This window comes from Castor canadensis, chromosome 8, assembly GCF_047511655.1.
Source record: "Castor canadensis chromosome 8, mCasCan1.hap1v2, whole genome shotgun sequence".
Taxonomy (NCBI): Eukaryota; Metazoa; Chordata; class Mammalia; order Rodentia; family Castoridae; genus Castor; species Castor canadensis.
Genome location: NC_133393.1, coordinates 78878420 through 78900778, shown reverse-complemented (window position 1 = coordinate 78900778; position 22359 = coordinate 78878420). Strand labels below are relative to the sequence as shown.

The following is a 22359-nucleotide window of genomic DNA, read 5'->3' as shown; positions in this document are numbered from 1 at the left end:
TCCATGTATTTGTCTCACTTTGTGATTTATATCACAGAAGTAGACTGATAAGTGACTTTATAACCAAGGCTGGTTGTCCTAAGGAGGAGCCCAATGCTGGCAGTCAAGAGGTTATTGAGGGTCACTTAAGAGATGGAGCTAGAACTGGGACCCATTCCTTGTTGGCTTCCTTGCACTAGATTATAATGCCTCTGAACAGAACACTGAAATTCTTATATGCAATTTGCTTTATATTAGAAAAGCAGTTGTCATTGTTCCGCTAGTGCTAAAGCAGTGCCGGGAAAGCATAACAGAAGTCAGAGGGAAATACGCTATGAAATGCAAATATTCACCTTAAACACAACTTCTCACAGACACCAATAAGTAATCCGAGGAAATTCTCTGAATGTGAATCATGAATATCTTCAAACAACAGCTGAATGCTAGCATTTTGATAAAATTTATATATGTAGTATAAGGAATCGTCATTTTATATCTAGATTCCTAGTAAAACGAGTTTGCCCATGGTTACTTCGTTTAATAACTAACTTGGAAGGTTCAATTTGCTTTTCATTGTTTTTCTTAGGAAATAAGATTTCGTGTTGTCGTAATCAGTGAGGCCAGACACTGATTTGCTTCATATTTGTTTTATAAAATGACATGACCAAATTAATGGTAATACTAATCTCATTTTCTTTCAGTAATAAATCTGAAAGAATTACAATAACTTTGATGAATGTTTTTAACTTTGTGTCATTTCTTTGTAGTCCCTCTTTAAGAAGGCATTCTTTTTCCTTAAATAGCATCTCACAATTTAGGGAAATAACTCAATTTAATAAACATGGGCATTCAAATTAAGAAATTCTGAGTTTCTTCTGCATGGAATGTTAGGATCTAATACAGGTGATTATTAGTCATCAGCTTTAATTAAGATTTGGCAAGCATAAAGATTAAGACAACCTTGCAATTATTGTCTAACTAGGATATTTTTGAATGTGAAAGAAGGTGATATTTATAATTACATTCAAACATTAGTCATATGCCAGGATTGGTAATCTTGCTGTAATGAACTCTGGTCACTTTTCATATAAATTAGAATTCCTGTTTAACACAATTCACTAGGTTACAGATTTGGGGAGAAATATGTGCATCTTCCTTCTTAAAATGCTAACAAAATATCTCAAATATTTCAATTGTCTGCCTTTACTATCTGGCACAGGAATATGCTTAAAGCTGTTTACTCTATTTGTTAGATTCACGGAAGTGTTGTGAGCAAAACAAATACTTTCATACATTGTTTCAAACTGCAATTCTCCATCAGCATTCTTCTCTTTTCCCCTGCTTTAACACTTTGAAATTGTTTTCAGGGCACTGATAATGTAAGAGCAATGGTCAATAATTTTACTCATTATTCAAGTGTCTTTGAGGACCCTCTGTGTGGCCAGGGTGTGTGCTAAGCTCTCCTGCTGATAATTAAAAGAAGTCAATTCTTGGCCAGGTGTGGTGGCTCACGCCTGTAATCCTAGCTACTTCGGAGGCAGAGATTATGAGGATCGAAGTTTGAGGCTTGCAAAAAGTTTGCAAGACCCTTTCTCAACAAATGGCTGTGTACCGTGGTATACTTCTCATTCCAGCTACATGGGGAAGCGCAAAGAGGAAGTCTGCAATCCAGGCCCACCTGGTCATAAAGGGATACCCTTATCTCAAAAATGACCAATGCAAAAAGGATTGGTGGACTGGCTTAGGCAGTAAGAGCACGTGTATAGCGAGGCCCAGAGTCCAACCTTCAGTACTGCCAAACCCACACCCAAATAATAATAATAAACCATTTTCTTTAAGAAAGACAATCTATTTGGGAAGAAAAAAGCCAGGTGTTTCACATGCATAGAATCCCAGCACTTGAGAGGCAGAAGCAGGAGGGCTGTGTGTTTGAGGCCAGTCTGGGCTACATAGCTAGACCCTGTCTTGACATCTAACACCTCCCAAAAAGACAAGTACATAAATGGCTGTGACCCAGGGCATTACGTAAAAAGCAGAAATTACTTACAGACTGTGGTGAGGGCATTCAGTAGTGGGAAGATGGTCTTTCAAGGTGGGAAGCCCTTCATGGCATATTCCTGAGGGAGTGATGTTTGCATCTGTCTTTCATCTTGGGTAGAGATGATCAGAGGGCTCCAGGGGCAGAGAAGCCCATGAGCCAAGTCAGCCAGGAAGCACACAGCTTCCCCCAAGTATTACTGAGCTGTGAAAGTAGCCTCAAGATGCCAAGAAAGGCAGGATGGTGACAGTGCTAAGGACCTCCAATGCCAGGCAGAGGACTTTTGCGTTAATTCAAGATACAGAGTCATAGAGAGCATGACGAGCAGGGCAATGAGCCAATGAGAAGCGCACTGAGGAGGTTTGTTTGGTCTGGCAGTGGTGCAGAAGATGACTGTAGAGAATAGGCACTGGCCAAGGAGGCCAAAATGTTACGTAGAGATGGAGCAAGGTTGGGGTGAAAGGAGAGGAAGTGGTGGTAGAAAGGAGAAATGTGTAGCAGAGGCTGGAATGCCAAGCTCTAATGGATGACAACTCACTGGTTTGGTCTCCATGATTAAGACTGTAAACTGAGGGCTGAAGGAGTGGTTCAGTTGGTAGGGTACTTGCCTATCAAGTGTGAGACCCTGAGTTCAAACCCCAGTACTGCCAAAACAAAAATAAAGATTGTAAACTGACTTAATTGAGTTAAATGGTGGTGTCATTAATGGGTACTTCAGTGAACCAACACCCATACTGACAGCCTTGTGTTTAATGTTCAAGTAATAAAATACTTCGCATTTCTTCTAGACAAGTTTCAATTCAGTAAATTTCCCAAAAGAATGATATTTATTAAAGTGATTTTTTAAATGGATGATTTTATTACTCCAGTAGTAAATGGCTTAAAATTATTTTAGATTTTCATTCATAATTGTAAAATGGGACTAACAAGTGGAAGGAAAAAGACTGATGACATAGAAAGCATCCAGTGAACTAAAAAATTCTGATTATACCCTTTCACCCTTTATCTACTGGTTTTTCTTTTCCTTACTCTCTACCATTTAGATAATATGCATATACTCTATCAATGGTGTTTCTTATCCACATTAGTCTTTGGTTTTTAAGCTCTTTGATAGGATGAGCTCTCTGAATATCAGAGATTGTCAGACTTGGTCTACTGCAGAGGCACTCAGTTCCTTGATATTTTAGTGATTTACACGTATACTGAATGACCCCTTGGTGAAGAAGTTACAAGGGATGCAATATGATGGATTAAAAATTATTAAGTTTATGCCAAGTACAATAGTTTGTGATTTCATGTAATAATGGTTAGTAAAGATAAATTTTATGGAGACCGTTAACTTTCTGGTTCATCACTTCTTACTCCATGTTTTTCACCAGTTTTGCCCTTTCTTTGGAACTATTTCACTGAAACAAAATGGCACTAGTGTTAAAACTCCTGACTCAAAGGACAAATACCTGCAGAAAGAGAGAGGGCACTTATTGTAACCTGGTTCTTTTCTAATTCCCTTGAATGGACAGAAAGGAAGAAGGCGACTGACTGCTCAGGAGTAGGTCCCTACAGACAGATATGGGTATGGGAATCCTCATTATTTCTTTATCAATTATTTTTGGAGCACTCACTATGAAACAGGTAAGGTGATGCAGTGATAAACATGGCAGATAAAGTTTCTGCCCTCAAAGCCTGGAAAGATCCCTAGAGTTTTACACATGCACACAAGGGAGATTTTTCTCTACATTGGCTTCCCAAGTCATGAAGTTAAAAAAAATTTGATTGGAATCTAGTTAATAGTTATCTTTGTTATTATTATCCCTGTGTGTGTGTGTTTAATGAAAATCTTTCTGATTCATTATTCTCTCTTCTTTATCTATGTAAGAAAGAGATTATATACTTAAATTCTCACAAATATTCTGCACATATTCACAGGGATACAGCTCCAGGAAATACAATTTTACAAAACGACACTTCTCAGCACAGCACAAGGGTTTACTTATGCTTTGCATAAGGATTGCCAAGAGGTAGCTAATTAATATGCTAAATGCTTGTTTTATTTATAGACACTGGTCCAAGTGTTTGGTTTTGGGTTAAGGTGTACATGGAACACTAACATGTATTTGTCTTTTCCTTTCCACCTCTAATCCCAGTTCAAACAAATTTCAAAATTCCTTTTGCTTTCATTATTATAATAATAAACATGTGGAGATTATTTAGTTCAGACTCTTGGGTATGTCACTTCAGCCCAATCTTAGGAGAAGAAGCATAAATGATTTCAAGTAAGATATCTATGTGATGAAAATTTGAAGGACCAGAAATTGTGCTTAAATTATTTGCTTGTCATGATGAATGGGATATTTTATTGTTATAATTATAGACTTCTTGGCTTCTACCTCCTCCATTAGTATTGACTTTTGAGAGTTAATTGAAAATGCTGCAGAAAACTCAACTTATTCCTTGCACTCTAGCAGTGGCAAATGCATCTTTATTAGGAGTTGAGCAAAATAACTCTGTATTTCTTGAAGCCTTCCCCTTTAAATTATTTCTAGTAGAGGCTGGATTTGAGATCTGCCTTTGACTTCCTTAGGGCTATTTATGATTTATTTCAACCTTTAGCTGGCTCTTGAAAAAAAATGAACAAAGTTGAAAATAAAGAGGAGAAGCTTCATCCTCATTGGTACCCAGTGGCGAGGAGCACCCTTGCTCTTAGGGTGGGCACATTGTTTAATTTCTAATACTTTTATTTTTTCTCTCAAAAATAAAATTAAAATCATTCATCATTTTTAATTAGAGACCAAGTGTCATCATTTTTTAAAGAGAACAAATTTCAAGCTGTGAGTCTTTTAATGTAGACTGGTCCTCTGAGACTGTTTCTGAAGCACTGTGGGGAAATTTAAAACCCAGTCAAATACTTTTCTTAGGAAAAGTTGTGATAGGTCACAATATATATAGGTGTCATTAAAATTTCATAGAGGTCCCTAACACATCAGAGTTACCATAACATTGACGCATGGACTATAATATCTCCAAAGAAGCATTTGCTCTTCATCATGCAGACAAGGGCTGCTGTTACAGTCTGTCAATGTAATAATCTGCATGTTAAAAAGTCCCTAAGTATGTATTTACAAGATAGTCAGATCTGTTTTGGTCTATTCGGTCAATAATCCATGTGCTTAAAGTCCCTAAATATGTATTCACAAGATAGACAGATCAGCCTTGGTTCACTGGGTCAATCATAGGTAGGTCTAAAAAGGTGTCTAACTAATTTCATAGCTTCATTTGAGTGAGGTCAAAACTAGAGTTTGAGACCTGTCTTTTAAACAGTATGTTTATTATGATAGTTCTAGGGGATGCCAGAAGCTATACTTTGCCGTATGATATTTTGCTTTTTAAAAATCAGAAGAAAATCCATAACTGTATAAACTGTATTAAAGCCATGGACCAAGAAATGGAAACAGATATTTAGGCACAGTCCTGCAGTGGATGCTGTCCTTTCAGACTGTGCCCCTCCCAATTACTATTACTGTCCAGGTGCCAGCCACATCTCTCTCGCACCTGACTGTCTTTCTGCAAGTCTTTGCTTCACTACTGTCAAGTTCATCACAGCAGCCAAAGCCATCCCGCAGGGAGTCAGATAGGCCCTTGCCATCTCAGAGTAAAAGTACATGGCTCATCCAAATGGGCCCCTTTGGCTGACTGCCTCCTCCAACTCCCGCCCTGTTCTACAGTGGGAGCACCTACCCTCTGGCTGGGCTACCCACCCTCTTTGCTGTTCCTTGGGCCCCCCACCACACTCCTGTTTCAGACCTTTGCACTTGCCTTTCCCTCTTTCTGCAAAGCTCCTTCCACATGTCTTTATCTCTCACTTTCCTTCAGTCTTTCATCAGAGAAGACTTCCCCCGACCACCATGTACAAGACAGCAATAACCTGTTCCACCTGCATTATTCATTCTTACTGTTCTCCATTAGCCATGCTCACTTCTACCAGAGTAGGTCTTTATTTACTTGTTCAAAGTTAAGCTGTGCCAGGACAGGAGGTCATCAACCCCACTTAGATAAGTGCCTGGTACCTTGTAAGTGTGCATTTAATACTCAGGGTACAAAAGAATGAAAGCATGGGTGTTTTCCCTGTTTCCTTGATGTCCAGGTTGATGTGTGTTCACGCTTAGGTAGAGGGGTAAGGAGAATGAGAACTTCTTTTGAAGCAGAAGCCCTCTCTTTGGCCATTAGACCTCAGTTTCCTATAATCTCTCTGTGTCAAGAACTGTTCTTCTCTGAAGGTGCTCATCCATCCCACTGCCAGGGTTATGATGAAGCCTTTATACAGCCAACACTTGCTAATCTGTTTCTATGTGCAATAGTGATTATGCAAAACAAAAAGACACAGTAGTGTCTATATAGGCTCTGGTGACGGCAGTGACTGACCAGATTTTATAATCTGACATGAGGCAGCCATGAGGTTGTGTCACTCTTCCTGCCTGTCAGGTAACTACAACAAACTTAAAAGTATGGGGTAGAACCTTTATTCTCTCTTAAATTTGGCAAATTATGCTGGGGGCACTCTCCCATGTCTCCACCTCCACCTTTAACCATGCCTGGTGTTCTCATTTGCATCCATTCTCATGATTGAAGACTGTCATAGCAACTTCTTCCTTATTTAAATTTCACAGGAACATTTTTTATTTTAATCACTCAGAAAGGTGCCTTTGGCAACAAAAACCACAGCTGACAGCAAATTAATGACTGTGATGCTGTGATTAATTGAGATTACAGGCTACAGAGAGCTTGTCTGAACATTTACCACTGTCATGCTCCTCAAGTTAGCATCTACTAAGGATTGATATTGGTCAAAAAAGAGGACATAGTTCAGATACAGTAAGCTGTATAGAATTGTAAGGAAGTCTGTCTGTATTATATTATTTCAATAATATGCTGATAATTTAAAGAATCTTTTCTATTAATCCTTCCTGAGAACATGGACTTATTTTAATAAAGCTTTAAGGCACAAACTAAATGAAAATCTGATGTGATCTAAGTAATCCCAGTCCCCAAATCCAAAATGTACACTAACTAAAGGAAACAACAGCATACTCTTAAATTATTTGGATAAGTGACTCAATTTTGTAATTTATTTGACACAAGTAGACAAAATTTAATGGATATTTCAGAGGTTTATAAAATAGAACTTTTCCTGTAAGTTTAATGAAGAGGAAGAGATAAAAAATTTAACATGAACAATATAATGACAAAACCATCTCTTCAGATACCACAGCATCACTGCACATCCTTCCAAATTCTGGCTGCAAAGAAATAATGATTTCTGTAACTGCTAGCAATGACTTTTACAGAGAGATTTCAAATAAATGTCTGTTTGCTTTAGGTGAGCTTCACTGAATTGGCCTTATTTGATTTCAGATCCTCCTAGGGGAAGAGATTTCAGGATTTCTTGGTTGTAAAATGGAAAAGAACATTTTGCTGAACTTGTATGACATCATCTGAAGCATTAAAAGGGCAGATAATCATGGGTTCTCTGCCTGTTTGCCAAAGCTTCTTTACCTCCTCAATCTATTTTATTTCCAAATGTCAGAGCAGTTGGAAACCTTTCAAAGATTTATAGACAGAAGGAATAGAAGAAATATTAGGATAAATCCTAACTTTTGTGGAAGCTTTTAAATAATTAGGAGATGGGCATTTTGAAGTGTTCTAGGCTGTAGTATAGACAGTCTAACATTATAGCATGTGGAGGCTACAGGGTTTAATGACTATTAAACAGACGCTATCCCTATTTCTAAAACATCTGTGAAACAGCTCTTTTTCAGCCAATGGCTTATTTAACAGCACTCGATTGCACTTGAAACTCCTCTTTAGAATATATACCTGAGTCACAAATAAAGAGAATATGGAATTTGTGAAGGGTGTATAATTAATATAATATAGTTTGCTTTGTCAATTAAAATCAGAATACTATACAATAAATGAAATAGTCATTTATTAGTCAGTAATAATAATAGTCAATACAATCTTGGTTTAAAATATAATTTTCTTTCCAAATTTTACTTCAAAATCCACTTTTATTACAGAAAGAAAAGAATTGTAGCTGCTATAAAATTATATTAAAAAGCAACAAAAATTTGAGCAAATTATTTTTAAACTACGATATAAAATATTTTCCAATACACTTAAAATATTAGATAAATAACTATGATGATATCATTTAAAAGATTGTATCATAGGTATATAATAAGTGAGCTATTTCTTACAGTCACAAATTAATTCCTTTGCTATGCAAAACTCCTCAACTGTAAATTCATGAAGAAAAATAAAGTGGTGTAAGAATATCTTACCTCATATTCAAAGTCCTCTGTTCTGTCTGCGTCAGCAGGCAAGCCAGAAAGATACTCATTGTCTTCATAAAATTCATGCTCCATTGGATGAAGTGAATGGCAGCTGTGGGGAATGCAGCGATATGATAGGGATGGAGCAAAGGGGTTCTTTTCATGACTAAAACTGATTTTAGAATTTCACTTTGGTTTTCTCTGCTTTGGAGTAAGACCTCTAGCAATCTAAATGTTCTGGCCTTTAAACAGACTAGAAAGAGCAATTACTTTTCTTTCCCCCTCCATGAAGTCCATCAATTTGCCACTTCTGAGAGAGAGAGAGAGAGAGAGAACACTAAGGATAAGGGCCCAGGTCAGAGTTGCATTCTGGGAAGAGACTGACATAAAATCCTCAGCAGTTCATGAGACTTATTGGTACTCTTTGGCCTGCTTCCATTTCAACAAATGTGACAAGCTCCACACACAGGTATGTGGCATTTGGGATTGTAATCCACCTAAAGCAGGGTATTTTGGAGCAAAGCACTTCAATTTTCAAAATCCACATCCCCAAACTGGTTTGTAAAATCAATTTCAAAGGCACATATTTTTCAGACTGGAAGATATACATACAATGCCCCTCCCCCATTCCCAAAGATTTCCCTCTCTCATTTTCTCTCATAACCCAATTTTCCCCATGTTTGGTAAAGTCACATGCACTAGTTATAAAGAACATTCATGGTGATAACTCACTGGAAACTCCTATAAGCCACAGGGTTTCATAATTCCCAGTGACAGAAAGAATAGATTAAATAAAGAAGGTGGATCCTGGGCATGACATTTATATGTTCTTTAGTTTTGGGGAAATATTTCCAACAACTTATAGAAGTGATCTTTGAATTACTATATGTTGTGACATAGATAGTATACATCATCCCATATGAAGGTTAGCATAGTTAAATAGCAAAGGGCATAAGGCCATCTCTATTTCTGAAAGCCAATGAAAATGAAAACTTGGTTGTAGGTGTGACCTCTAAGCCCTGCCATTGTGAATGTTATTGAAAAACTGGAGTTAGTATAAATTGGTTCTCTTTTTGTTAGCTGAAAGGTGACTGAGAGCTGTTCTGATGCATGAAGGTCAGCATGAGCCTCTACCAGCATCTCTTCACTACAGTCTATAGCTGTTGGTTTATATAGGGTTCAGCAGTATGAGCCAAAAATAGTAAAAGCAGCACAAGTAGCATCATTATACTAGGTATAATCTCCTTGCTTGCTCTGTAAAGCCTATGAAGGCTGGGAAAATACCAAAGTTCACTGTTTGGGGTAGTAAATGTGTTGCCCTTGTCATTCATCTAGTACGAATGGAACCCTGCCATGAGGAATACCTTACTCATTCTATAAACATTTTCTGAGTGCCTACAGATGCCAGGCTCTGTGCCAAGTACCGGAAATTCTCACCCTATTAGTTGAGGGATATCAGCTCAGTGACAATTTTAGAACAGGGAAATAATTAAATGGAAAATATGGAAGGTATGAGAGCACATGATAGGGGTGGACCTACTATAGCCTCAAGAAGTATATTGGAGAAAGCTGTCTCTAAGCTAAGAGCTTCAGGACTTAGGACAAGCAGCATGGCATACCAGTTAAGGGAGTGGCTCTGGGATCAGAGGTTTTAGGCTTAGAAATCTGGCTCTGTCACTTCCTTGCTATGTAACCTTAGCCAACCTGCTTAACATCGTTATCTTCATCTGTGATATGGGTATGATAATTACTTAATATACTCCCTCCTAAGGTTGTGGTAAGGACTGAATGAGGCAACCCGTGTAAACCACTTGGAATATTATCTAAAATGGTTTAACTTAGCTACTAAAAGTTAAGTAATCATTCAAGAAAATATTTACTAGATGGTTACTATGTGGCAGGCTATATTAATGAGTATTACATATTTGCTGGCTTATTGTTAGAGTGGGAGCTCTAGGTAATGGCTTTATTTTCACTCAAAGTTTTATTACAAGTACTTAGTTCCAGTGTTTGACACATCTAGTGTGTTCCTGATACAAAGGGCTACTTAATCTGCAATGGATGAATGAATAGGTTGACCTACAAGCACATAGAGCCACTGTCCTCCAGGAAGCCGAAATCTCAAGGAACTTGGCTGCACATTAATGCTTGCTTAGGGGGAGTTTTGAAAAAATCTGTTGTCTGGGCCCCACTGTAAACATTCTTATTTAATTGGCCTGAGATGAGGTTTAGGCATTAACAGGACTTCTCAACTTCCCAGGTGATTCTGAAGTATACCTGTGACCTACTGAAATAGGCTTACAGTAGCCACAAAAGGGATTTGCATTTTACAAAGTAGAGAATGAATTAGAAAAGACAACAGAAATATAACCTAAAGAGACTCTTGGTCTTACAAATCAAATACTTAGTAACATTTGGAAACTTACTTAAAAGCTCACAGGACAAAATGTATAGGGCAAAATCTGTACACCTAGCATTTTGAATAAAGTCTCTCTAACTGCCTTCAAATTAGGTAAAAATTGGGAGGAAACACTTCTTTCATCACTCCTTATTTCAGAGCCCTTGCTTACTCTCTGACAGCAAGACCCTTGGCTTATATCTTAATGTATTGAGTAATTGGTTTCTTTGGAGAATTGTACTTTAATTAAAGTAATTTCCTAGCTTCTCTTTTAAAGAAGAGAAAGGCAAGGGAGAGAGGAGAGGCGACTCACAGAAGATAATATAGTGCCAACATGTCACTTTCAACTGAGTCTTAATAAGGTTTTTGGCAGCCTTGGTGAGAAAAGCTATTTCCCTGACCAGTGCTCATAAGTAGCATGAGACTTTTGAGGCCTGGAAATATGAAGATGTGCTAATCAGAGCCAGAATTTTTCACCGTACCTCAGCAAGTATGATTCTGGAGGTGAAGCAACTGTGTGGGTCAGGGAGGGTAGCTAGAGGAGACAGCTGAGAACTAATTGATGCAGACACAGTGGAGAGATTTTCCAAACAGAGTTGGGATCCTGTCTTCATAATTGCCAACTTGATGGGAGGACTGATTCTTTCTAACACTTACTTTAAGTGGTGAATGACAACAAATATGACTTTGGGAGGGATGACAGAGAAATACCTGTCTGAGAGCAGAAATGGACAGATGTCTGGCACTGGAGGAGAAGGTGGTCGGAGTTTGGCCAGGGCCATGATGTGTTCAAAGGTGATGTCTGTCTGTGTGCTGGCATTCATGAGCTGTACTTCTGGGACTGTGCCGTAGGTTGGTCTACTCAGGGGTGTTCGCCTTAACACCTGTACCACAATGGGCTCCTTTGCATTTCGAAAAGCTTCCACTGCCTCTTCATGGGTGGCCTTTGAGAGATCCTTCCCATTGACCTACAAGGACATAAGGACATTGCTCATCTCAGAGGAAAGAACAGAGAGGCCATCATGCAGAGTAATAAAAGGTAGAGAGGGGAGATTTTCAACCAGCTCTGATATGAATTTTGTAAAGGAATATTTAATCAGGTATTGACATTTATTGAACTCTTTGCCAATATGAGGAAGTGAAGGAGATTAGAAAAACAATTACTATCACATCTTTGTGAAGTATCTGGAGTTGATTAACTCATAAAACATCATCAAAATTATTTACTGATAAATTTAAAAATGTAAATAAACATTACCATTAGAAAATGTTCACCAAAATCTTCAGATTGGTAGAATATTAAATATATCCTTTTAAAATGACCTACTAATCTACTGGTGATATTTTAAATATTTAATCAAAATCTTACTTTCCTGAAATCTACTTGTTTAGGAAATTTCCTTTATACCCATCGTCTTTTTACTCAAGATCATGTTATTGCTTATGTGCATTTTATCTTAAGTCCTCATAATTCAAATTGTGGTCCACGGATCAGCAGATATGTAGACTCCATGACCTACTCTAGGCCTGTTGAATCAAATCTGGCATTTAAACAAGTTCCCAGCTGTTCTACACACTTGTGAAAGAAACTCTGCTCTAAATACCTCAGAAAGAATATACTATGTCCCTTTGGGGCCTATTTCAATTTATACCAATGCAAGACTCTCCAAGGTAGCTTTGGACATAACAGGGAAAGAGCTGAAGTTTACCTTCTTTCTTGGTCATTGTCCCTCAACTGTGGCAGAACTATCAGAATTTAGGAGGAAAAAAAAATTGTTCCTTTTGTGGGATTCTCCTACACTTGCCTAGTGAGGGCCAGGAACGTTCCCAAGCCTCTGTAGCATCCAAACCACCTTCACACTTTTCCTTACCCTTTCTCAGACTACTCTGAACTGGTCATCAATTTATTACCCTCAAGTAGGTCCTGAGAACACAAACCTCAGTGGGATTATTTTAATAAAAGGCTCTAGAATCCTAGAATAGCTTCACGAGTCCTATCCTAAAGGAGTTAAGAATGTTGAAGAAGTACTTGGTGATACAATGCTGTACCCAATACCTTGGAAACTGTACCATTTCTAGACATCAAACTAAGCCACCTGCCTGTTTAGGAGGCACTGATGACTATCATGCACCAGGAAACCCTTAGAGATTCCTGGGTGCCTAAAAAGAAGAAGAGGAAGTCACTGAGTTGCAGTTGTAGAACAATTGCTGACATTCAAATGAGCACATTCTCTCCCCCTGAGTAGACAAAAGATAACGTGTGTGCTCAGAGTAAGAGTGGGAATGTTTTGGGGTAAATGATAGACTGCCAGGTAGAAATCGTCATGTCATGTAGAGACAGACTTAATGATCTGGAGGAGCTAATTTACTCAATGGACCCTAAAAGAGTTAATGTGCCTTCAAGAAATGAGCAATTAAGTTTCCACACCAGCAAAATATGTCCCAGTTCAGTTCTTGGATCACTAGTAAGAAACCTCAGCTGGAGATCTGAGTGGGTACTTACTTATGTGCACACATTCACTGCGGATTCTTTTCTCTGTGGACTACGCTTGAACAATGTCACTGCATTTTCATTGTTTGACTTGAATGTGTGGGGTATGTGGACATGGGACGCAGTTATACCTTTCTTGAGCTCTTGCTGGATGATAGGTGCTCTGCGTCAGTAGCACCAAAGCTTCCTTTGAGGATGTGTAGTTAGCAAATCATAAAAAGAAATCCCAGAATGAGAAAGCACAACCTAAAATGTAGCCCCCTCATGTTGAATAGTTCATCCCTTATGTTTCCCATTGGGATCAGATTGTAAATTCCAGATGATTGAGGATGACCAGGTGGTGGTAAGACTGCTATGAGAATCCAGGTGCAGGGGAGAATTGCCTTTTGCCTTCATCCTTCAGATTCATGATGGCCCTTCAATTCAGTGAAAATTTACTCTTACAGTGCCTGATACTCTTCCGTCTCTGAAAAGAACTCTTAGTCATAATCTCTTATCAACTATTTAAAATCTATTGGAATGATGTCAATAGCTTACCTTTTCCTATTAGACTTGCATCTCAAGAACAACCCCTAACACAACAGTGCAGAATGAAATAAGGGAATGCCTGCCCTTTTAAAAGTAGTGTTAAGTAATAAGTAATATCTGAGAGAAAAGGGAAGTTTGTGGCCAGGGTTTCTTCCAGTCACACATTAAATACTACTAGTGCATAAAGTATATCAATAAGTAACAGACAATGCCATTAACCTTATTTTTTTCCTAAGGTGGCTGGGTGTCAATGTAGTCTTGGTGTTCAGTACACTTTTAATTACCTTCAAAGCAATAATAACTTCTCAAAAATTGAGTTTCCTGCTGCTAATTATTTTTTATTTTGTGTTCCTAGAGGTTAAGTAAGATTATTTTTGACAATTCCAGATTCCATACTAATTCCTACAGAAACATAAATATTAGTGAAAAGTATTTTAGGTTGCAAAATCATTAGTTCTTATTGTAATGTTTAGCATATGCAGACAACATTAGCATTCAGACAGTAAGATCAATAGCTATTGATTCTATGACCTATATATCCATTCATTAACAATCATGGCATTTATATGCAAATTTCATTCTTTGCTCTAAGGATAGTCAAATATTATCTTTAAAAAGGATAGTCAATGTAATCTCAAATATCTTACTTCCCTATTGGGGAATGCTCTTTTCTTCCAGTCACCATGCAGCTGACCTCTATTTTCATAAGCTATTTAATATCTTTCAAAGTAAAGAAGTCTATGACCTTTAAGGGCTCTACTGCCTCACGTGATCCCTTAGAAAATGTAAGCACTGTTAATACTAAACACTTTTTTTTTTCACTTCACTTGAAGTTCATCAACATAGTGTTAGCCTACCGAAAAGGTCACCATTTTATAAATTATGCCTTTCACAACAGAGAAAAGAATAGATTAATTGGGATTTTCTGGCAGTTGCTTTGCACAGTTTTCTTCAGTTACAGCTAGGGAGAAGAGTAAGATTGGAAGTATATCTGAAGCCCATCCTATGGGGAAATTCTGGAGGAAATCAATAAATAAATTATCAGCAAAACTTCATTTTCTCAAGTGTTTATCTTCTAAGCCATAAGGAACCTTAGCATTCTACTTCTTTACCACTGTGTTTTCTTTCTCCTTTTCTTTTTTCTTCCTTCCCTCTTACTCCTCCTCGGTTTTCATCTTAAATTTGGTTTTGTGTAGACAACATACAATTTTTATTAGTTTTGCAAGATGAAACTGAAAATGAAGAAGACCATTTAGGTAGGAATGGGTGTAGATTGAACCTTTCACTATACTGAGTAAAAGGTTAGGAGGCTCGTTAGAAGAATATAGGGAAATTTATTTTTAGGAGAAAAAATGGATGAAAAGGCTTCAGAACAAAACTGATGGAAGAAGATGATTTTAAAAAATACTCATGTGGTACGGAGGTAAGAATTGAAATTTACATGCAGAAGTCCACAAAGGTTAGCAATTTGGTTTAAGCATGCTAATAGGAAAGAGACTTTTCTCTAAAGGGGTTGTTTCATACAATGAGTGAGAGGGTCAAGGGTTATAGTAAACACAAAATGTAAAATTATACCTATTGCTACATCATCTGGCTTGATAATTGCGTCCCAATCTTATTAGGTTCTATTACAACCAAGCAACTAGAGTACAACCAAAAAGATTTGTGTGGTTGATGTTTAATAAGTGACTAGCAGTCCCAGATGGGGAAAAGTGGACTGTGAAAAGGTGATCAAGCCACCTGATTCAAGGAAAAAGGGAAGTAGATACATTATGCAAAAACAGGCTATCAGAACTGGCAACAGCATAAAAGAGGAACAAGACATGTCAAAGAGAGAAATTCTAGGATAAATAGTGACATGTGGTTGTCCTCAGCTATGCTAAATTTGAGATTGGAAACCAAGGGGAGAGGGTTCTTAACCATGTCAGACTTGAAATAGTTACGTGATGTACATTCAGATGAACTAACAAGTACACATGTGATGGTGAAGACACACCCGGTCACAGGAGACCATTTTCTGAAGTCTTTCCCTCGCCCCTGCACTTATCAAGTCAGTCCTACACAGAAAAATCAAGTTTATTATCAAGTGATGTTGATAATAAACATATATGAGGTTTTAGAGAAATGAAAAAAAAATAAGTGTTTGTGTTTCTAAAGTTAGTATTTTCCATTATGTTGACGGTATAATCTTAAGAAGATAGAGAAAAAAAGTCACTTTTCAGCAATCAGTGCAAAAGATGTGTGAATACATTGGTTGTGGTAGATGGGCTAATAAATCCACAGCAACTTGTGAATGTTGAGTAAAAAATATAGCTTTTCGTATGTAAACAATACTATGGAAATGTTTGATGAACTTTCTGTTTAATGAATAGTCTATCCTTTCATAGTGCAAAACCTGGGCCACTCATCATCACTTCCCCAGTGACTGGTAGTCTCTGCTGAGGTCCAAGTTGTTCCTATTTGATTATTCCTTCAAATCCAGCCAAATGCAAAATTTTCTTGAAGATCAGAAGACCAATAGGCTTTCCCACTCTTTTAAAGTATATTTTGAATATCCAAGTCACCCTGGTGAGTGCCTATTTTTAGAGTGAGCTACTTGGGAAAGGTGAAGGTTTCCAAGCCTTCCTGCTCCTTATAAAAATAGGGTGTCTAAGCAACTGTGTCTTCCAAGAGAGAATGAATATAAGAACACCCAATAGAAGTATAGATACCACGGAGTACGTTTAATTCTCATAGACCAATTACAAATATGAGTAAGTACAGAAGGCTGGGATATTGTAATTCTACTTGGACATGATGCTGCACCTGGTTGGCTTATAAGAAAGAACTTCCTCCCTCCAAATAATTGTGGAATTAATTTTGCCTAAAGTCCCAAAGTGGATGTAATTCTCTATTCTCTATTCAGATGAAATTCTCTGCTTGGTAATTATAGAGGTGTTGCCAGAGCATGGTTTAGTAACATTTCACAGAATAAGGAAATAATGTTTAAATCCCTGCTAAAATGTTTGGTATGGAAGGAATTAAAAAATAACCCAAAACCCAGAATTATTAAAAACACTTGTCAAATACAATCTTCAAGTTAATTTTTCAGAATTTAATCAAATAATATTGTTTGATTCTATGTGGACATCTGTCATATAAATTGAGCACAGTGTAGTATAAAAGAATTTATAGTGAAAGGAACTTACAGAATAGGAATTTTTCAAAATTATTTGAAGGAAATCTAGTGAGCAATTAGCTAAAATTAACTTTGGCCTTTTGAAAATTTTATCAATGAACAATCATTGGTATGATTCTGTGTGCTCATGATGTAATTTCAGAGCATAAATAGATAAACAGTGTTAGATTGTTCAACTCAAAAGTCCATTTTGTTCAGTGCTCTGCTTTTGACAGTGCAATGACTGGATTTTTGGAAGAGAACATGGAAATGATCATATGTGACGTAATGAACCAACTTCTCTAGACGTGGTCCTGGGGTTTCCCATCCCTGTGTATGGAGGTGCTCCACAGTCTCCAGGTTAGACTGTCTGCCTTCCTAGATAAATGAAAGTAAATGACATCTAATCCAGATAGCCTGAGCCTCCAGCTCTGTTCCCTGACTGAACATGTTCCCTTTAAGAAAAGAATGACACAGTGGGGTGAGATTCCTGTGTTGGAATATAGACTCACTGCACATCCAATGGTTCCTGACCCCCTGCTTGACTCTGTGTGACTTCTGATTTTCTGATTTGTATATTTCCTCAATAAAGACTATCACCTAACCTATAACATGCAATGTTTGGGGATTTTTTTTCCCTATGACAGATATCTTATGTAACATCACATACATTTACAATCTGAGAAAACTAAGTTAAGTATTATCATGTAACAGTATTGAAGACTTTCTACAATCCAGAGATATAATCGGAATGCTATTATAGCCTTTGGACAATGACATGATGTCACAATGCTCCAGAATATTGCTTCATGATTCCTCCACTGTGCACTTTGATGGTGAGTGATTCTTAAATGCAAGCAAGACTCACCTCTAACTCTCCATAGTAAGCTGTTCTAAATCCATTATTTATGACTTTCCAATTTGCTCATGAATTGATTTATCATTTTGATTATAGAAAACCTTGGTGCTATCTTTCACAATTGCTTTTCCCTTTATTATCTTTCCATAGTCTTATTTTTGTATTACTTCTTCTGTATGTTCTGTTTCTTTCATTATCCAATTGCCACGTTTCTCTTCTAAGTAGTCCCATTTGGGATTTAACATATGTGAAGAGCACTTACCTACATAAATTATACATAAATAATATACTGCCTTACAAGGCTCCCCACTTCATGTATTTGGTTTGGTTCAGCCAATGGTAAGGGTACATTATAGGTCTTCATCCAGACTTCTCCCCACCTGGCTTTCAGGATGCCAGTGCTTGCTGGGTTCTGTTCACATCCTTGGGTCACCTTCCTCTTTTAGGTCCACAAGTAATAAAGACTTATCCTTGAGCATCTCCCAGTTTCCCATCACCCCCTCCTAGTAAGGTGGGCTAGAATTAGGGAAAGTTCGAGACTCTTAGAAAATATATAACTTAATATTGTACTTCAGATTGAGCATTCTTCTCTTTCTCTGAGCCTTCTTTTCAATTGTAAATGTGTGTAGGTTATTCGTATCCTAGCTCAGGGACAACTAAAACCACCTTCACCTGGCCCAGGGACTGCCCCTCCCCAATCATTGATTATGGATTGGTCATCACCAGGTTCTTCCCTTCCCAAAAATTAGCATAAGTTTTAAAAGCACTTGGAAAAGAGAATAACCCTCTCTTTGCTTCTGGCTTCCACCTGGTCCCACCATGGCCCCTTTTGTAACTTCCTTAACTTCTAAAAAACTCCATTTACACCCACGTGTCCTGCCATGGGTTCTTCCACATGGGACACAAAGAATTTGGAAATTTTCAGATCACAGACTACAATATTGCCTTTAACACTAGTATATTATACAGCATGGTGTCTATGATTACTAATGATGTATTGTACAGTTCAAAATTGTGATTATAAGAGTAGATATTAAATAATCTCACTAGAAAAGATAAGTGTGAGGTAACCAATAAATTAATTTCACTCAATCATTTCACAATGCAAACATATATGCTTCCCATATATATGTAAATATATCCCATATAAACATATATAAAAACATCATATTATATCCCATATATATATACAAGTATTAATCAAACATAAAATTGAACCAATAAAGATTTCTCTCTACTTACTAGGTTTGTTTTCTTAACTCTGCTAACACCTCTATAAATTTTCTTCAATTATACCATTTGTGCTTCCTTTTTCCCCTCTGGAACTCTCACCAATATAACTAGACTTGAAACTCTTCTGATTTAAATAATAATAATAACAACAGCAATATATAGATGATGAAAGTTGAAATTTATCAACCTTGTAATTTAACTTTGAAACCAAAATTATAATTTCTAGCTTATCAGATTTATCAGAAGCCAGTAATTTTAAGGGAAAACTAAAATATAACTTATTGAGATCATTTAGCAAATTTAAAGTGTTCATATAGATGATGTATAGAGTACTTTGGTGGAAAATTCCTCTGTTTGGGTTTGTCTAGTGTTTCTTTTGATTTAGATTATCTTTTTCTGGCAGGAATGCCTTAGAAATTGTGTATTGGAAGCAAAAAAGGCCTATTTGTTCATGACTGGTCATGGTAGTCTTTATGACCTGACAAAGGGGAGGGAGAAACAAATGTAAAATGTTGACTAATGTTGGTAATTTGAAGAATCCAAGAGAATGATATTTGAGAATTCTTTGAATGCTTCTTGAAACTTTTTGATAAATGTGAAACTATGTCAAAACAAAATATTTCAAAAATATTGTTTTATCTTTCATTAGTTAAATATGGATTCATGCGATAATCATTTAGAGTTCACGAATAATTATAAGGAACTGATGGGTGAGAGCTTCCTACAGAGTTTGTTTCTGGTTTTTTTGCATATCTTTAAAGAAATAAATTCCCCTTCTGTTATGATTATGCTTTTATTCTTGTGTGTACATACATCCCTACAAGCAAATAATACAGATTGGTATTACCAACTTTATCATTGTCATAACAATTCACCTACTGAATATCACTTGAAATCCTGTTCTTCTCTAAGCTGTGCTATTTTAAAAGATGGATGGCTGCCTTCTGGCTAATTGTGGGAGTTCTTTCATTTCTGTAAAAAGACATTTTATATCTCATGTGACTCTATAAGCAGTGAATAATGACTTAAAGTCTATGGAGAAGACTCCACTGATGAAATGGTAAGATAACAACTACTTACTGACCTTTTACATCCTAAGATAACACTGAGCTCATGTAAGTGATTATTAATAAACTTATCTGTTGAGTTTTGACATATAAGATCCAGTATCTTAAACTTAATGGGAAATTCTGATGAAAACATAAGAATTTCTGCAACAGGCCTGAGGTATATATAGGGAAAATGCTGTTAAAATGAAGTCAATTATTTCATTTTCATTACAATTAAAAGCCTATATATGTATTTTAAATAAGTAACTACAGATTGGGGTAGTTATTCATTTTTCATATCTATTGAACAAAAGGATATATACTCTTAGCCTTTGACAAAAATCTCTTGGCCCCATCTTTGCGACAAAGCATAAAATGTTGTAAAAAACATAGCTTTGGGATTTAACCACACTAGTATGGTGCCAAGGAAATACTTTTTAGTGTTTAGTAATTAATAATACCAGATCAAGAAACAGCAAATTATTTTTAACAGGGCATGCATCATAACAAAATAAAAAGTGCCAAGGGCAACTTCACTAGGGGTTCACTGAACCCCATCTACAAGAATATCATATACCTCACTATTTAAATGCTTCTTACAAAAAGCACTGAATGAGAAGAAACTATTTGTTAAGTGCTATTCTTTTTTTAGGGCCAAAAAATGTGCTTAGTACATTCTTCACAATCAGTATGTCTTCTACATTTGTTCACGAAGACCTAAGCTAAAACAAATATGATTGTATCTGCTATTACTTGCAGGCTGCATTGCACTCACACTCCAGCTTCATTTTGTAGTCTAGTTATTCACACTACTCTTTTTACTTAAATTCATCATGCAGATGATTAAGGAGTGGCAACCACAGGATCTTAAGCCCTACCCACCACTCAGTGTTCTAGTGGAAAAGAATATAAATGTAGGAATCATTCAGAACTGGGATCTAAATACAATTCTCAATACTGGCAACGTGATTTGAAGTTACTGAAACCCTCTGAACCTCAGTGTCTTCAGCTGGAAGAACTCCCAGAGTTATGGATAAGACCAAATAAGTAAAACAGCTAAGGCAGCTGACACAGTGCTATGACATGGGTCCTCAATGCTTCCCTCCCTTTTTCCCTCTCTTCCTTCACAACTCTTGAGTGACAGAGACTAGGTTATTTTCTGGAGATACAAGTTTTATCCTGGCAGTGCCAGGTAGCACTGAGTGAGGCTGACAAAGTGCCAGGACCTAAGCCAAGCCTTTGGCTCTTGTTTTCGCCATCACAACCAAGAACAACCAGGTGAGGTGAGTATTTTATTGCCATTTGAAAGTTACAGAGCTAAGTAGACTAGGCTGAGCATGAAGCGCCTGCTCTCACAGCCTACTAGGGGAAAACAATGTAAACATCTACAACTGTAAGCAATCATGTCAGGATGGGGCTAATAGAGCAAAGGGTGCGGTGGGGGTTCTTTGATGGGACTCCTGGATTCAGCATTGGAGGTAGGTCTTAAAAGATCAAGCGGTTTATAAATTGCAAAGATGGGAAAGGAAAAGGAATCCCAGGGTAAGGGATTGGAAGAGCAAATCTTCTGAGGAACTGGGAGAGATCTGGAGCGACTGAGTGTGGAGGGCTTGCTTGATACAGGTCCCAGTGCTTTCCGTGGGTCATGGTAGGTTAAAGTCAAACACTTTTCATCTGAAAAGTTGTGTGATCTTATTTAAGTTTTGGAAACATAACTTGGAAGACTGTTGGGAGAAGTAACTGAATGGAGGCAGGGAAATCATTTAGGGAATGGGTCAAGACAAGGGTGGTGCAGGTGGTCTGATGGGAGGATGAAAAGGCTGTGAAACTGTGCTCTGCAGCATTCATTCATATGTATTTTACAGGCCTCATCAGAGTGGTGAGTTTTGTGCAACAACCTATTTCTACTTTGATCAATTAAATTCACATTGTGCAGAAATATGAGCTTTTAAAGTTAAAATTTAAGTTAAAAGCATAAAGGAATTGTACATAAATATCCATCCCTCATAGACTTGTATTTTCAATGGTTATTTTAGAAGTAAAAACTACATCTTCCAATACTCTGAAACTCTGCTCCTGTGGTTATTATCTACCTGGCTAAGTAGATGACTGTCCCACCATAAGTCTCTCCTTTCCCCTTTCCTTCCCTCCCCTCTCCTCCCTTTCTCTCCTTTCCTTTCTCCTCCCATCCCCTGTCCTCTCCTTCTGTCTCTCCTCTTTGCTCTTCCTTTCTCCTCCCTTACTCTCCCCTCTCGTTCCCTCTCTTTTCATCCTCTCCCATTTCCCCTGGAAAGGAAG

The 22359-nt window shown here is 37.3% G+C and overlaps 1 protein-coding gene across 2 annotated transcripts in view; it reads right to left on the bottom strand.

The window, feature by feature from the left end:
• The window catches only part of Pdzrn4 (PDZ domain containing ring finger 4), a 364418-nt gene that overhangs the window by 50424 nt on the left and 291635 nt on the right, over positions 1-22359 (bottom strand). For both annotated transcript variants that reach the window (XM_020188156.2, XM_020188157.2), the window contains 2 exons: positions 11456-11712; positions 8356-8458 (listed from right to left, as the gene is read on the bottom strand). In XM_020188156.2, the coding sequence (XP_020043745.2) occupies positions 8356-8458; positions 11456-11712 (360 nt within the window). The remainder of the gene's footprint in view (positions 1-8355; positions 8459-11455; positions 11713-22359) is intronic.